This window comes from Rhinopithecus roxellana, chromosome 14 (assembly GCF_007565055.1).
Source record: "Rhinopithecus roxellana isolate Shanxi Qingling chromosome 14, ASM756505v1, whole genome shotgun sequence".
Taxonomy (NCBI): Eukaryota; Metazoa; Chordata; class Mammalia; order Primates; family Cercopithecidae; genus Rhinopithecus; species Rhinopithecus roxellana.
Genome location: NC_044562.1, coordinates 22,353,046 through 22,371,480, shown reverse-complemented (window position 1 = coordinate 22,371,480; position 18,435 = coordinate 22,353,046). Strand labels below are relative to the sequence as shown.

Here is an 18,435-nt window from a genome sequence, read left to right as displayed (position 1 = left end):
CACATACTAGTTAACGGAACAACATTCATACCTTTCTGGCCATCTTTTCCATCACATCCTGGAAAGCCTTTGTATCCTGGAGGGCCTGGTGGGCCGGGGAGACCTGGTGGCCCTGGTAGACCACAGTCACCTGGCTCCCCTCTCAGGAGGTCAACACTCCCAGGGAGGCCTGGAGGCCCAGGTGCTCCTAACCACAGAGAAGAGACAAAAAATACTCTTTTAGTCAAAGACAAATGTGTATAGTGGCTGCTTGACAGCTTCTGAAGAAAAACAATTTAATGATTTGCAAGCAAGGAATAAAGAGAATTAGAAGAATAAGGAAGTCAATGATAACAGAAATGAAATAGAATGGATCGTAATACCAAGTTGAGAAATGGTGTAGATAATGGGTTGGTAGCTGTTAGACAAAATGAACCCGAGCAAAACCTTCCATCCTTTCAAAGTCATTCCTGTTGAAAATATCATTTTGGGTTTTTGTTTGCATTGCCATCTTACTGCTTTAATAAGATGGATAGGTGGATAGATGGTTGGATGGGTGGATAGATGGATGGATGGATGGATGGATGGATGGATGGATGGACAGATAGACAGGCATTTGAGGAAATATGTCTGGTGGGAAAGGAATGTTCACTCGATTAAATTTATAATCCTAATGGAAAACAACTTTCCACAAATAGGAATAAATTGACCCCAATTATATTCCTACTTAGCTTCTGTACTTCTTAGCACACTTTTGAGAGCTTTATTATTTTCAGTGTACAATCTCTAATATCCTAAAGATTCAAAGATGATGGGCATGTGTCTTTAAGGAAGAGTTCTAAGAGCTTGTATGAATGCAATTGCCTGCATTTAGCAAGATATCACACGGAGCCACACTCCTCCCAATTCCCAACCCAGCTCTAGCCTAAACCCACTTGGTCAGCTTAGTAATGACTTCTAACATCTTTCCTTACCAAAGTTTGCCCCTGTGAAGTGATGAAAGAAACAACATGTACTGTCAGCAGCACATGAAGAGACTATTTCTTGTGTGCAGCAGGCCTGCATCCTGTCACTCTGGGCTAGTGCCAGTGGTTTATGTGACAGTTGCTAGAGACCAACAAGGAGGGTGCGATTCCCACTTGCCACCCACTCCTGAAGACTTTTGGTCAATATCAAGCTGGTGACAGAAACACTTGCTTGTCAGTTTCTACCCTGAATAGGCGAGGGCCTGACACAGCTGAAATAGAAGAGTGACAGGGCCAAGTCCTGGTCCTGGATACGGTCCTGAGAGCCCACCACTACCCACAGTCCCACCCTAACTGTGTCTCACTTATCCACCTGCCAAGCTGATCGGGGGCTGCTTCAGTGCTTCTATTCTGCCACTCTCTGGTCCCACATTCCCCCAGAGCTGGCAGCATCTAACAAAGGGAGCACTGCCATCCTTTGTCATGATTCTCTCATACCTCTTGGGCCATCGGGACCAGGAGGTCCCTGATCTCCAGATGGACCCGGGTCAGGAATGTCCTTAGGTGCTCTTCCTGTGGCACCTGCAGGACCAGGTGGTCCTGATCTCCCTAAGAAGAGACATGTTCACACATTAGCTTCATTGCATTTGGAAGGTTTTGGTTTAGTTATTGAAAGAAGGGCAAAGCATGCTGCAGCTTACCTGGGGGACCTGGGAGACCTTTTTCTCCACAAGGACCTGGAGGAGAGATTCCTGGGCTCCCAGGATCTCCTCTCTCCCCTTTTAGCCCAGGCATTCCCACTGGACCAGGTGGCCCCACATCATGCAAACCTTAATGGGGAAAACAGAATTAATACTGTATCTTCTCTTTGGTTGTCCCTGTTATAGTGCCTGGAAAGGAATCACTTCCCAAGAGCAGCAGAGAAGTGGCTGGTTCTGCAGACACCAACCACTGGTTGCAATGGTGATCCAAATGTCTACACTATTTCTCTCTTAGGACCCACCACACTGGCCAGCCATAAGTTTTATTTCTTTTATAGTTATTTTCCAGCTTTTAGAAAACAACAATTTGGAGGCAATACCAACACTCCGACCTCTACAATGGATAGAGTAAAAACAAATGAGATACAATAAGTAATTATACATAAGTTCTATTGAAATTTGAGGTGGAGACTGGCATAATTAGAACTATTGAGGAATTTCACACTGGGAAGGAAGGACATCAGTGTTTTCTTGGAAGGAACACACATTTAATCTGGCTATTTGGAGGAGCTACTAAATGAATCTTAGTGACCATATTACTGGATCTTCCAAACTATAAAGATTTCACCTGTCTCCAACAATAAATTCAAACCTAGCAGCACCATTCCTGTTCCTCAGGGTCACTCAACTTTGCATGTTAGGTTTCAGCTACTTTATCTGATCATAGGCGGTTTTTCTGAGAAAGTAACACAACAAATATTGATTATACTAAACAGAACAAGAAAAAATACACTTGTCAAAGATTAACCTATTTATGGTATGAAAATAGTAGCAAATTGTGGAGGTAATTTGTTTTAGCGGTGGCCATAAAAGGATGCTATTAGTACTATTTTGACCTATGTGGTCAAACATAGCATTACTATACTTAAAACAATACAAAAATCCTAAAATCCCCAACTATTTACTTGTTAGGATAACATTTTGAAATGTGGCTCCATTAAAGCAATTGTTCAGAGCACTTTTGGTAGACAGAAAATTCCAAGCAATACCAACAAAGACACTGTTAACCAACCATTCCTTCTTAAATAGGGTTTTCTCAAATGTCCTTTTCATATGTCATTTTCAGCACTAAAAATAGCTCCAATAGCGTGTCTCTAACCTAAGCCAATTTTTTTAGTATTGCCTCCAAATCTCATGAAGTACAGAAATACCAGGGGAGGGTACCACTTTCTCTCATGAACCATTGACTGAAGCTCAGTCTGTTACAAATGATTAGGTGCTTACCTGAAGCACCTTTGGTTCCTTTCTGACCCTTCAATCCATGTAAGCCGTTCAGGCCAGGTGATCCGGAGGGACCTGAAACATACCACAGGCCTGTGACCGGAAGGGAAGACCAGCCACCGGTCCTCACTCCAGCTACAACCGCAGGCACTGCCCAGCAGAGGGCATGCTGCTGGGGCCAGCAGACAGCTCTAAGCGTCCGGACTTCGTCATCACGGTGGAAACCCAGGCCCAGTACTATTTAACACATTCGTCCGATAAAGATTTTCTGCCAAGACAGCTTAACACAAACATTTCTTTGGTTTTAAAGTACTGCTGTTGGTTTCTGATCCTATCATGACCAGATAAGGCCTAGAATGACTGAATCTTGGCGTAGAAAGTGACCTTTGATTTTATGACAGTAAAATCACCCTAGATGAGGAAACGGATGGGATGGGGCAAATCCAGGCCTCACACCTGCTTGGGGTCACTGCACCCTCCCAGGGGCTGCAGGCTCTAGTTTCTTCAGGATCTACTCATGGAGATGCAGTCAGATGAGAGGATGCGTGGCACCTGTGGCATGATGGCAAATGCTGGCCCTGCGATGCTCAGGCCTGCATGGCGAGTGTGGCTCCAGCTACTTTCTTGCAGTCACTTCTTTCACAACCATTCTGATGCCTTTCTGCAGAACCTAAGTTTATATTGCGATGATCACTGAAAACTCCGTCTCTGTAAATAGACATTACCCCGCTGATGCCTGTTCCTTCTCTCAGAACCTTCTGTTTAGTTCTCCAAAGAGCCGTCCACCAGCCTGGCTTGACTGAAGTTGTCACTAAACACTTCCAGCGGAAAATTTTTCTTAAGGTTTTTCATCAAGGTATGTTGAGTTGTGTTGAAATTGTCTGAACGAGAGCCTTTTCAAATGACACTTCCTGATGGCCCTTAGTAAAGTTGGAGGAGGAGAGGGAGGGAAGAAAGCAGGTAAGGAAAATTTATCGAGCATCTCCTGGGCACTGAGCCATCTGCTGGGTGCCTTCTCACAAGTCCTGTCCCACTGATGGCTATGAGCGCTGCAGCTTCTCCCCAGCCTCTGGCCAAGCCTGGAAAACTTCCTATCTCATCAGTAGATCTTCCACCCAGTAGCTGTTCTTTCTTATCCAAGACAAGAGCCTCTTGGTGCACAGCCAGCCTGTTTACTTAGTTTAGGGTCACATCTCTCAAATTGGGGATAAAAATACCATCAGCTTATAAGGTTGAACACAGAAGGTGCCCCCCACCTACCCCCATGATATAGGACCCCCTTGATTGTTGATGTCCACCCCACACTGTGCAACAATCATGTCTTTGGGTGACTATATCCCCTGCTCAAGGGTAAATCAGAGTTCAAGACTAGGTCCTATGGATGTGTTCAATAAATGTTTGTTGAGTGAGTGAATGAGAAAATATGGAACAAGGTGGATGAGGGAGAAAGCTACAAAAAGGAGTAGGGTAGAATTTTTATTTGTATACCATATCTTTCTTTAATAGATTTATAGGACAAATATAATTTACAGAAGTTAGAGTTATTAGTTTGCATATAAATAATTCAAGTGCTAATTATTATCTATTCATTTTAAGCAAGTCCTCTATAGATTCTTATTAGAAGGTGGTACAGTTAATTGCTTCCGTTCTATTTATCCTCAGTACTTGAAACAGATAGTTGTTATTCTTTTAAGATCTAAGCTTTAGATTGGTTTAAATGAGCTACATTCTCTTGAAAAAAATGGGAGTGCATCTTTATTTTCCCTAAATCTCTTATTCCTAACCACATTTTACAGTTCTGGCTTAGTTTATTCTCCAATCCTCTTTCCTATTTTATAAGCCAACGTTTCAAGTTTGCACCAAAAGAACACACAGACCTTCTTTATCTGCCAAATCTGGATATTTATTGCAGTCTATCTGAAATGATAATAAATTTTTGGGGGGACCACTTCGCTATTTCCACATGTTTTGATCTCCAGCTTTAGTCACCAAGATTGATGGCTTGGGGACTTGGCTGGGGTGGAATGTCTCTGCTCCTGCCAGCTCCCCATTGTCACATCAATACATCCAGATCCTAGATTGTCACAGCCCCAGCCTCTCGCCATTGTTGAACTGGCCGACCCTTATCTGACCCATTGTTATCGTTCTAAATTGAATGCAGCTACATCTGAGTAGGGTTGTAAGGGTAATTTTTCCTTCTTACTGAAAGCTTTTTATCAATCCCATCTCTAAATCAGAAAGTTGTTCATGCATAAAATATATACAGTGCAGATGAGAGGCAATTAGGCTAACAAAGCACATTTCTGGGTAATGAGGAATTTTTATTCACCTCTCTGGTCGTCCTCCTGCTAAACAACCATCATTTCATTATTTCAGTCTTTAAGGCTGCAGCACACTGTACTTTCAGGCCGGGTGCTCTTTCTCCAGTCAGTGAATCTAACCTCCAATCCAGCTGGAATTGTGGCTCCCCTCTTTGTTAGCCAGTGAACTCTTTACGACTGGATTCCCACTCTCAGGCTCTATTTTGCCTGAAATACAGGCTGTATAAAGCCTGAAAACATTACTCTACACACCCAAGAGCCTTTATATGGGTTCATACTTTTAATAGAGAGGGTGACCAATGTGTCCCTGTTTGCCTGGGACTTTTTCCTGGTTTTAGCACTGAAATTTCTACATCCTGAAATACCCACTCAGGCCCAGGCAAAACAGGACAGCTGCTCACCCTAACTTTAAAGCTGATGGGAATAGAGATCTTTGTGATTGTAAGTAATGGTTGAAAAACCTGGAAGATTCTTATCAACAAAGATTCTGAAATAAGATTTAAATATTTTTTATATCAGCAAATATGTGAGTGCCTACTAAGGGTGTAAGATGTGTTTCCCTAATGCACAGAGAGTCTGCCCCAAATGTACCTCCTGGCAGGTGCTGTCAAGACAATGCGGGACAAGTCTGTCCCTGATGTAATGGAACAAATGGGCAATTACATCCTGTGTGGTAAGTGCTGAGGGGGAAGGGCAGGAGGGAAGTAATCTAGTAAAAAAAGCGGGGTGGGGGGGTGAATATTTCCATGATGTTCATAGCTCTAAGGGACATGGCATTTCTTTTCTGAGGAAAGCCATTCCCAGATTCTTCTTTCTTATGAAACGTTTTACTTGCTACCAGCCAAGATATGAAATCCACATTCTTTCCAGTTCTTGCTATGCTACAGATAATATTCTTTAGGTTTTCATTATTTCAATCTTATATTACTTCCCAACTAGGAATTGGGTGTCTTCCTTTTAAAGGGCATATGTACTTAAAATTTTAAGTCTAGGAATCAAGCCATTTTATTATTATTATTACACTTTAAGTTCTGGGATACATGCGCAGAATATGCAGGTTTTTTACATAGGTATACATGTGCCATGGTGGTTTGCTGCACCCATCAACCCATCATCTACATTAGGTATTTCTCCTAATGCTGTCCCTGCCCTAGCCTCTCACCCACTGACAGGCCCCGGTGTGTGATGTTCCTCTCCCTGTGCCCATGTGTTCTCACTGTTTAGGTCCCACTTATGAGTGAGAACATGTGGTGTTTGGTTTTCTGTTCCTGTGTTAATTTGCTGAGAATGATGGTTTCCAGCTTCATCCATGTCCCTGAAAAGGACATGAACTCATTTTTTTTTTATGGTTGAATAGTATTCCATGGTGCATATGTGCCACATTTTCTTTATTCAGTCTATCATTGATGGGCATTTGGGTTGGTTCCAAGCCTTTGCTACTGTGAATAGTGCTGCAATAAACATACATTTCATAGGTCTTTATAGCAGAATGATTTATAATCCTTTGGGTATATACCCAGTAATGGGGTTGCTGGGTCAAATGGTATTTCTGGTTCTAGATCCTTGAGGAATCACCACACTGTCTTCCACAATGGTTGAACTAATTTACACTCCCACCAACAGTGTAAAAGCATTCCCATTTTCCACATCCTCTCCAGCATCTGTTGTTTCCTGACTTTTTAATGATTGCCATTCTAACTGACATGAGATGGTACCTCATTGTGGTTTTGATTTGCATTTCTCTAATGACCACTGATGATGAGCTTTTTCTTTCATACGTTTCTTGGCCGCATAAATGTCGTGTTTTTTTTTTTTTTTTTTTTTTTTTTTTTTTTTTTTTTTTTTTTTTTTTGAGAAGTGTTTATATCCCCACTTTTTGATGGGGGTTCTTTCTTGTAAGTTTGTTCGAATTCTTTGTAGATTGACAAATGGATAGATTGCAAAAATTTTCTCCCATTCTGTAGGTTGCCTGTTCACTCTGATGATAGTTTCTTTTGCTGTGCAGAAGCTCTTTAGTTTAATTAGATCCCCTCTGTCTATTTTGACTTCTGTTGTCACTGCTTTTGGTGGTTTAGTCGTGAAGTCTTTGCCCATGCCTACATTCTGAATGGTACTGTCTAGGTTTTCTTCTAGGGTTTTTATAGTTTTAGGACTTATGTTTAAGTCTTTAATCCATCTTGAGTTAATTTTTGTATAAGCTGTAAGGAAGGGGTCCAGTTTCAGTTTTCTGCATATGGCTAGCCAGTTTTCTCAACACCATTTATTAAATAGGGAATCCTTTCCCCATTGCTTGTTTTTGTCAGGTTTGTGGAAGATCAGATGGTTGTAGATGTGTAGAGTTATTTCTGAGGCCTCTGTTTTGTTCCATTGGTCGATATATCTGTTTTGGTACCGGTACCATGCTGTTTAGATTACTGTAGCCTTGTAGTATAGTTTCAAATCAGGTAGCCTGATGCCTCCAGCTTTGTTCTTTTTGTTTGGGATTGTCTTGGCTATAGGCTCTTTTTTGGTTCCATATGAAATTTAAAGTAGTTTTTTGTAATTTTGTGAAGAAAGTCAATGGTGGCTGGAATCAAGCCATTTTTAGCATATGTTTAAGTTAAAGTTTAAATCTGATTGAACACAAGCAGGATGCAAAATCCATATGGCCTGTTCTAGCAGAGCAAACAACTTTGAGTTCAGCAGCTGGTTTGTTCAAACAAGATAATCAGTCCCCTTGACTTAGTTAGAACATACTTCAAATATTTAGTTTCTCAGTTCAAAGTGTTTCTGCTGGAGTGCGGTTCATTTTTATATCAACATGACAAGCTGCAACAATAAATTTATACTGTAGATGTTTTAACTTTTAGGAATACATTTCACTGTTTTGTTTTGTGTTATGGTTTTTAAAGACCGGTTGTTCTCTGAGCTGTCTGAAGTGAAACAGCGTCACTGTATGGGGATGGAGCACCACTGCAACATCTGTCTGTAGGTGGTATAAACAAGTGAAGTAATATGTTCATTTCCTCACCTTCTCTTTTTAACACACTATTTCATAGCACAGAATTATAATGTGATTGGAGATTAATTTTGGGGTGATTTTGTTATGGATCAAATTTACTAGCTATTTGTTTTGTTTTTTTGAAACGGAGTCTTGCTCTGTCACCCAGGCTGGAGTTCAGTGATGCAATCTCAGTTCACTGCTACCTCCGCCTCCTGGGTTCTAGCGATTCTCCTGCCTCAGCTTCCCGAGTAGCTGGGACTACAGGCACCGTCACCACGCCCACCTAATTTTTGTATTTTTTTAGTAGAGACGGGGTTTCACTATATGCTGGCCAGGCTGGTCTCGAACTCCTGACCTCAGCTGATCCACCCACCTCAGCCTCCCACAGTGCTGTGATTACGGGCATTAGCCACCATGCCGACCAGCTATTAGTTTTGTAATAGCATGCCATACTGAAGTTGTGTGATAAATGCAAACAAATTCAAGGGAAAGAAGGATCAACAACAGTGACATGAGCCCTGTCATTTTGACCAAATTGGGTGCATGTTGTTAAGCCACCAAGACACTTAAAAATCCTTGCTGTGTTACTAAACTGGGAGGGTAAGAAGAAGTGGAAATGCAGTGGGAGTGGTTAATGATAACAAATGTTTTCTTTTGGTTCTTTACCAACTGTCTTCCAGACACAAAAGAGTGTCAAAGAATATGCCATGAAGGCTGTAGAGATGGTCAGAGACAGGAAATGGTCACAATCACCAGAGAAACTTTCAAAATAACAGAATGATCATTTTGCCTGAAATCCTAAATTTATCATGAATTGCTGTAATTCACATTACTAAAAGTGTCAATGAAGATGGAGAACAGTACAAAGATGTCTTGTGAAGGGAACTTTTCCTATCAAGTTATGTGAATGCATGAAAATACATGAGTATACCAACTCTTCAACATAAACGGCTCCTGTCTCCACAGAATCACACCAAGTAATACCTACCACACTACAACTTCTGGAAAATTACAATTATTTCAAAGCTATCCAATGAGTGAAGAGGGCAAAGTGTCAGAAAATCATATTTGAATTTTCAAAACAATAAAAGGATTAATCCCAGAAGAAGGGGTTTCCAACTCAGTACCTTCTGAAAGAAGGTACTTTTTATTTTACCAGGATTTTGTATATGTATGAGTCAATGAGCAAAGGCAGATGGAAGGAGAAGGGAAGGAAGAAGAAATAGAGGAAACCTGGTTAAAAGACTCTACCAAGTAAGCCGGAACCATCAGCTATTGGTTCAGGTAAGGACTGCAACCTCATGGCTACCAGCTCAGATATTCATTCTCCTGTTTGTCCATCCATTCATACCACCAACCAATATACTTACTGGGTAGTGACTGGGTCCCAAGGATATATGAAAGGTCCTTGCTTTTTAAAAAATCACACTCTTTTTGATGAGAAAAACCTCCAAACAAATGCGATACAATGTAAGTGTAATGCTAAAGATATGCCCAAAAATACCCATAGAAAAAGTACTTTTTCTTTTCTTTTCTTTTTTTTTTTTTTTTTTTTTTTTTTTTTTTTGAGATGGAGTCTTACTCTGTTGCCTAGGCCACAATCTTGGCTTACTACAACCTGCACCTCCCGGATTCAAGCAATTCTCCTGCCTTAGCCTCTCAAATAGATGGGATGACAGGCATGCACTACCACACAGCTAATTTTATTTTTAGTAGATATGGAGTTTCACCATGTTGGCCAGGCTGGTCTCAAACTACTGACCTCAAGTGATCTGCCCACCTCAGCCTCCCAAAATGCTGGGATTACAGGCATAAGCCACCACTCTCGGCCAAAAAAGTACTTTTTCTAAAGTGGAAGAAATGGACTGAAGAGGGATTGATACCATGGATGAATGTGAGGGCATAAAGAATTGTTAAAGACAAGTATGTTATAGTATATTGTATTGTATTATATTATTATATTATAACCAGACTTTTCTAACCAGTCCACTATTGCCTTTACAGACCAAGAAATTCAACCCAGAAAAAATTATCCTTGATCAAACAAAGATGGTGAACACTAATTACTCTATCTCTGTAGCACCTTATTATTTTCTCTTCCACTTATCACGATCAGTAAACATATATTCATTTCCACATGTATTATTAATGTCTTTCTCTCCTGCCATACTGTCAGCTCCATGAGGGCAGGAAGCAGGTCTATTTTCTTCAAAACTGTACACCCAGCATTTAGCACAGAATCTAGGACATAGCAGGAGCTTAGCCATAGGTGAAGAGAATACATAAATAATGGGCCTAAACATCATAAAAATCATTTGGCTAAATGCCTTCAGAAATAAGATGGCAGCAGCCGGGCACTCACATTCTAGCATTTTGAGAGGCCGAGGCGGGTGGATCATTTGAGGTCAGGAGGTCGAGACCAGCCTGGCCAACGTGGTGAAACCCTGTCTCCACTAAAAACTACAAAAATTAGCCGGGCATGGTGGTGTGCGCCTGTAATCCTAGCTACTTGAAAGGCTGAGGCAGGAGAATCGCTTGAACCTGGGAGGTGGAGTGAGCTGAGATCGCGCCACCGCACTCCAGCCTGGGCGACGGAGCAAGACACCGTCTCAAAAAAAGAAAGAAAAGAAAAGAAAATGGTAGCATGGTAGCACTACCATCTCCCTGGTAGAAGGCAGGTCAGCTGGCTGGATGGGCACTACAGCCCTGGCTAAGGAAGAGTAGGAAGATGCTAACAGCACCTAGAGAAAAGAGTGGGATGACCAAGAGCATGGTCACTCACTGGTACAGGAAAAAAACACCATTAATTTGCCCTCATTGGGCTGCATTTTTCTGGTGAGATGGGCTTCCTTTTGACTTACCTTTTATTCCTGGAGGACCTGGTATCCCTGGATCCCCCTGGAGGCCTCTTGGCCCAGGGTCTCCCATTTCTCCTGGCTGTCCCCTCAGCCCAGGCATCCCCTGATCACCTGAGGATGACAGGGAAGTTTTGCAGATGCCCAGATAATAAATGAGTTACATTCACTGCAAAAGTCATCTATGTTCTTAATAAATGGCTAGCAGAGAACATTGTCTCATTACTTTTTCTTCCTATATATCTGAACTCTACGGAGAAAAATACGTTTAAATTCAGAAGGAGAAAATACACTTCCAAATGAATGAAGTTGCCAATTATAGTTTTAAACTTTCTTTTTTCTGAATTGGCAGGAAAAGTATCCATTAAAATACTGTGCTGTAAGTGTGACATCTGCCTTAGGTCTAGACGAGGGGGGGGCGGGAAGAATCCTGAATGGCAGGGGAAATGCAAAGGGCTAGAAAGGAGCTGCTATCTGGACCAGGCACAGTGGCTCATGCCTGTAATCCCGGCGCTTTGGGAGACTGCGACAGCCTCCCTGAGGCCAGGAGTTCGAGGCTATAGTGAGCTGTGATTATGCCACCATACTCCAGCCTTGTTAATAGAGTGAGGCCCTCTCTCTCTAAAAAAACAAAAACTAAAAAGAAAGGAGTTGCTATCTGTCCAACCATTCCTTTGTGTCTGGTGCCATGCTAGGCACTTTACAGGTGCTGTCTTAATCTACTCCAAGTCACTCGGTGAAACCCGCTAGCTTATAGGTGAGGCATAGCTGAGCTTAAGTGACCTATCCAAAGTCACAGGTCTGGGAATCGGCAGAGCCACATCTGAATTTAGGTCTAATTAAAGACTGGTTGTTTCTGAAACACTCTGAGACACAAGAGTGCTCAGGAAGTTTCCAGATTTCCTTTCAAGGTACCTGGGCACCCTGGTGGTCCAGAGGAGCCAGGTGGTCCTGGCCTTCCGGGTGATCCTCTGGGCCCTTGAACGCCAGGCAAGCCCCGGTCTCCGGATGCTCCAAAATGCCCTAAAGAAGGAAAGATCAAACATTGGAGTTGCTGTTTGAGACAGTGACTCTGTAAAATCACCAACTTCAGCCCACCCTATTCTTTCCTATCCTTACTTCTTTATTTTTAAATAGTTGCTATTGGAAAGGAAAATAACATTAATGAGATATTGATAACAAAATGCCCATAATCCCACCAGCTTAACACAATTCTCCATATGTGCATACACGTACAGATGATATCCACAGTTTTATATTCTGACTTTTAAAACTAGTGTTGTAGCATAAGTAATTTTCCAAGTTTATATTGGTTTTCCTAATTATGATTTTTAAGTGAATGGCCATTAGCTTTTTGAGTCGATCTTAATTACATTAACTAATTCAATTTTCTTTTACTATTGGTCATTTAAGTTATCTCTAACTCTGCTGTTACCCATAATGCCCTTTATATGTCTCTCATCAATTTTTTTCTCCTATTAAATTATTTCCTTAGGAAAAATTCCTAGGAGTAGAATTTCTGGATAAATAGCATGATATTTTGGTATTTTCAAATGCATTTTAAATGCTGAAGTATTTTAAAGTACATCACACCATAGTGTAAAACCATCCCTAAATACTTCAGGAGGTAAAAAGTCTGAAAAATAGGAACGTTTTTCTCCATTGCCAAAATAACATTTTCACAGCCAAGAAAATTAATAGCAATTCTTAATACCATCAAACACTCATCCCCATACTTGAATGCCCCCAATTCTCCCCTTAATGTCCTTCACAGTTGGTTTGTTCACACCATGTTTCATCCTAGAATCACCCATAACATCTAATGGATAGGTCTTTTCAATTTTTCACAATTTAAAATGGTCCTTTTCTCGTGACAGTGACTTGCCACAGGGCACAATTCAGTTCTTCTCTAGTTTTCTACAACAGACCATTCAACCTTTGGTTCTTGATACAGGTTGCCAGTACTTTAGAGTAAGTACTGCACTGACTCATACCACTATGTGGAACCCCCCCCCACAGCTCCAAGAGCATGCCATGTTCTTACTGAGGACATTTTTGTTTGCTGACTTCTTTTCTTGCTAATTTACTAAGGATAAAATGATATTTTAGACACTCGAAATTACATTTCTTTGATTACTAAAGAGGATGACTATTTCCCCATGGGTTTATTTACAATATATGAGTTTAATGCATGTTTATGGGATAAATCAAGAGTGTGTGCTGAAAATCACTGGTTGAATCTGCACATAAAATATATGTCTCTGTATTTACAAACCATGGTGGGGGCTATAGTCATCATTTATTACAGCACACATGAAACAAGCTTTCGTTCATCTATAACTGTTCCCTGATCAAATTTACCATTTATTAGTCTCACTCTATATTATCTTATTTATCCTGAAAACATTCCTACAGTAAAGGTAAAGCAGCAGTATTCTCATCCACAAATGAAAACACTGAAATATTAAAAAAACAAAAAAACAAACAAAAAAAACTTTGTCTCCTGAATTTTGTGGGTTTGTGTTAAGAACAGAACTTCTGAGTTAATTTGTACTATATTTTCTCTCTGAATAGAGTGCAGAGTGGGTAGGACTGAACCCAGGATAATCACATATAATCCCAAAACCAGCTGCAAATCTATGCCTTCTCACGATGCTCATTCAAATTCAATGCAGCTTTCTCCAGTCAATGGAAATAGTGTATTAAGTAAACTCTACACTGGTGAATAACATATAATATAATTTAAAATTTCTAAGCTGAGGCCGTGGCATATGGGAAAGGGGCCAATTTAAATGGTGGTAACCACATGAGAACAGGCAAATTCTGCCAAGGCAAACTTTCTGAAAAAGTTAGCCTAAGTGTAAAATCACTCAGATTTACGATTTTTAACTTAAAATACTAGGTAACATCACAGGCCCCCATTTTGGACTACTCTGAGCTTATAAAATCTTCTCTTTGGGGTTTACATAAAAATACCAATAAGTATAGGAAGATGTCTTCAGGTTTTGCTGACGGATGATAATGATGACAACGATGATGATCATCGCACTTTACATTTACATAATCATTTTCAGTTTCAGGTTGTTTCATTTGATGCTCAGGACAATCCTGCAATATGCATAGGGCCAGTTTATAGGCGAGGAAACTACGCTCAGAGAAAATACTCAACTTATGCAAGATCACAGGTGAAGCAATAATGGTGAGCCACTGATTTTTCCCTTCTGAGGCTTCTCACTTTGATATTTGTCATGAACTCCCATAATGCTGACCTCAAAACTATTTCCACCATCAAATGTACACTTCAGTTATACAGTTCAGTTAAAATATTATACTATAGCCTAGGCCGGGCACAGTGGATCACACCTGTAATCCCAGCACTTTGGGAAGCCGAGGCAGGCAGATCACTTGAGGCCAGTAGTTTGAGACCAGCCTAGCCAACGGGGTGAAACTCTGTCTCTACCAAAAATACTAGCTGTGGTAGAGCACACCTGTAGTCCCAGCTACTTGGGAGGCTAAGGTGGGGGAATTGCTTGAACCCAGAAGGTGGAGGTTGCAGTGAGCCAAGATCGTGCCACTGCACTCCAGCCTGGGCGACAGAGCAAGACTCCATCTAAAACACACAGACACACACACACACACACACACACAAACACACACACACACACACATACAAATATACACTATCTAAATGTATTTGTTCATGTCAGAGGTGAAAGACCCATAAGAAAGAGTGGGAAGAAGGTGGGAAAGGTCATTTTTGTCACTGTACTAACTTGTTTTTGTTAGACTTCCATTTTAACAATCTTATAATATAAAAACAAAGAAAATAAAACTTCTCATCTAGTTCTGCTCACAAAATATCTAATATTCTTTCTGTTATATGAAATGAAACACAGCTCTTGCCAGAGGGAATTTTAAGGTAATGCACACATTTATTAATATGAGGTGTTTTAATTTACAAGGGACCCAGCTAAACACAAACCTGGTTTCTAACCTGACCACTATTGGCTGAATGCCCTGGGGTATAACTTATTTAACCAGGCATCTGTGGATGGACATTTGTTCCATCCAAACAATGCACATTCCTGGGCATGCATCTTTGTACACTTGTCTGATTATTGACTCCCGATAAATTGCTAGGAGAATTCCTAAGTGAAGGGATATGCATATTTTAAATATTGATGCATTTCTATAGGGTCCAGAAAGGGAGGACCAATTAATGTCTACAACATTTTCTGAAATGTAACATATATGAGTGCAAATCAATAGAGCATTCTGTTCTAAGGCTGCTTTCTCCTCTAGGGGTCCTATTTCGTTGGCTTGAACTCAAATGGTTTCCCTTTCCCTGTAAAACATGGAGCTGTGCATAGCACTGGCCCCTTCCTTCTGCTGTGGGTCATCTAATGTAGCCAGTTGTGGCCTCAACTGTCACAAGAACTCAATGGTGCATCACAATCCATTCTGAAGGATTCCATGTTAATTGTTGTTGAGAAGCAAAATACTGTTTTAAATGACTTAGATTTCTTGTTGGTGATGAGGCTTGTGTTTGCTTGATTTGGTTTGATTTTTAGTAAATTAAAACAGATTCAATGATAGCTCAACAATGGTGCACCTCACTTACACTGGCATGTGCTTTTCTCAGCAGAAAGAAAGAGCTGGAATGACAACCTGCAGCTGTAGTCAGTGTGAGTGGTTATTGCGAATGCATCATTTTAAATGATAGAGGGTGCAAAATGGTCCAGATTTTAATTGTTTGCAATATTCATTTTTGAGTTTGCCAAAATATGGGCATGCCTGGGGAGTTTACTGTTGTGTCAGCATCATCGGTCACATGAGCCATGATGGAAAAATGATTGCGAATCCTTAGTGTATAACCCCGGTGTTCTTCTAGGCCAGGAATGCTATGAAAGTGTTTAGATATAATCCATTTTATCTGTACCTTAATGCACAAAGGGGGAAGAAAATATTGATACGATCATTGCCAGCTAGAAGTAACTGTTCTGCTTTTCAAACTAAACTATTTTTTTGTTGTTGTTGTTGTTTTAGTAAGAAAAATATGCAGCTATACCTGGACATCCAGAGCTACCTGGCTCACCCTTTGGACCAGGTGGACCAAAGTGACTGGCAGGGTCACCTTTGTTTCCTGAAAGGGATAAAATGCATGTTACATTATTTTAGACATTTAATTTGGTCTCATACAGGTGACAATAACATTTATGGTATTTGTCTATATAGCTTATCTTCAGATATTTTAGGAGAGTATTTTTAAATATTTCTTTTCTAAACAAGAGCAAATAGAAATATAAAATGTCAAGATGCATTTTACATACCACACACACACATACACACACACAGTTTTAGAGTTCATCACAATCATAAGAATCTCCAGGTCTTGATAAAGTTTGAGTTTTTAAGTCCTGAAAAAATTTTCAAATTTAACTTTCTATTTAAGAAATTATTTGGCATTGAGTGACTATATCCTTATGTTTTTGAAACAAAAAGCAACAATTGTCACTGTTTTGGCTGCTGCAATCATATTTCAAGCTCTTTTATAAGGCAGCTCAACTCAGTGTCCTAGAAAAAGAAAATCACAAAGGCATACTGCATTGATGACAACAGATGGCACATTCAAAAGTCACTGTAGGCCATGACTCCCACAGTCCCACAAAGCTACTGGACACTCCATAATGCTTCCAGACACAAGGACCTACATTATGGTTGGGAGCCAGTTTGAAGTGGAGGACTCAAAATGGAGTGGGAGGAAAGGCAAGAAAATAGATGGGGTTTCAAGAGAATTAGAGAGGTAAGTTAGGTGTATCTTACAGTAATTGCCCATTTACATCCCTTTCTAAAGGGGTCCCACCAGCACCTTGTGGAAGCCTTTCTCCTATCTGACTCTACTCATAATCGTGGCCAATTGCTTGAGGGGTGGAATTCTGGCCCATTCCAGGTCAAACAAGTCTTTCCTTGAGAAGATGGAATAAGAAAGTGAGAATTTGAAGTCCTTGGCTATTGGGCCAGAAACCAAGAGCATTATCATGAGTTGTCCTGATGTAGAACATATTAGAGTGCAACCCAACATATCCAGAAATATCCAGAAAAGATACTGTGTAGAGAGAGATGAAGCCAGTTGGTAGACAGTTAAGTAAAAAAATATACCATGGGAAAAAGTGAGAAACCATGGATTGCTTAAGGGCTAGGGTCCCTTTAGCCTTGGCAGAACTATGTCTCCTATCTGTGGGATCCATAAGACATCTTTGACTCCAGGTATCTTGAGTGCATTTCAATTCCTTGTAAGCATGGCCCAATACAAGTATGAAGGAAGTGAGAAGAGGTAGGTTTTTACTGTGAAAGAAAGGTAAAGAGACTATAATAAATGTATAGGTAAGTGGAAAAGGAGTGACTTCTGAACCCTGAAGTTATAAAATATCAAAATCAATTATAAAATTTTTTCTATTTGTAACCATTTCCCAAGAAGGGATCTAGATTATATTCTTTCTGAAGAAATAAGCTCACACGGGTCATGTTTCTTACAGCACTTAGCATATTATTTATAGAGTGTCTCTCAAAGTAGTAAGACAGAGGATTGTAGGTGGTTCATTAACTAGTATTTTATATTTTCAATTTATTTTAACTTATATCAAAATAAAGGATAATTGCATGTTAACTTGTGAATTTACAGCTAGTTAGGCTAAGGCTAAGGTTAAAAAGGTGAATCATTTCAAAGTAGATTTAAAGAAAAATATCAACCCAATGGTATACCAAGATAGTAAAACTATTAAAGGTTTCATGCAAACATTGCAACAAAGATATCCTGCTCTTTGTTTGTTTACTTGTTTGTCTGAATAAAGGGTTAATGAAGCCTCTCTTTCACTAGAATGTTAGGTGTGTTACAATGCAACATTGTTTTTGACACAAGGTAAACTAAGGCCCGTGGGGCCAAATGTAGCCTGCAGCCAATTTTGCAGATAAAATTCTATTGGAAAACAGCCACACTCCTTTGTTTACATATAGTCTATGGCTGCTTTCACACTATAACAACACAGTTGAATAGTTGTAACTGAGACCATATAGCCCAACAAGCTGAAAATCATTATTATCTGGCCCTTTAGGAAAAAATATTTTGCTGACCTTGACTTATAGTGAAAAAACAAACAAACAAACAAAAAACAAAACAAAAAAAAACCCCAATTGTAAATTACATCTATCCTGGAACTTCTCAAGTGAACTCTTAGCACCTGCTGGAAAGTCATGGCTTTAGCCTCTATGTCCTAACTGGGACTCTAAAAGCTGTACTTATGGAGTCCTTAGAAAAGATACTGACTCCTGTGGGACATAGGGTTTCTAAGC

At 40.2% G+C, this 18,435-nt stretch overlaps 1 protein-coding gene across 1 annotated transcript in view; it reads right to left on the bottom strand.

Annotated features, from left to right (window-relative positions):
* Window positions 1-18,435, bottom strand: part of COL4A4 (collagen type IV alpha 4 chain) — a 133,761-nt gene that overhangs the window by 22,773 nt on the left and 92,553 nt on the right. Inside the window, exons 34-40 of the mRNA XM_010375626.2 lie at window positions 16,154-16,228; window positions 12,001-12,108; window positions 11,092-11,199; window positions 2,930-3,001; window positions 1,646-1,774; window positions 1,443-1,553; window positions 32-187 (exon numbers count right to left, since the gene is read on the bottom strand). Of these exons, the coding sequence (XP_010373928.2) occupies window positions 32-187; window positions 1,443-1,553; window positions 1,646-1,774; window positions 2,930-3,001; window positions 11,092-11,199; window positions 12,001-12,108; window positions 16,154-16,228 (759 nt within the window). The remainder of the gene's footprint in view (window positions 1-31; window positions 188-1,442; window positions 1,554-1,645; window positions 1,775-2,929; window positions 3,002-11,091; window positions 11,200-12,000; window positions 12,109-16,153; window positions 16,229-18,435) is intronic.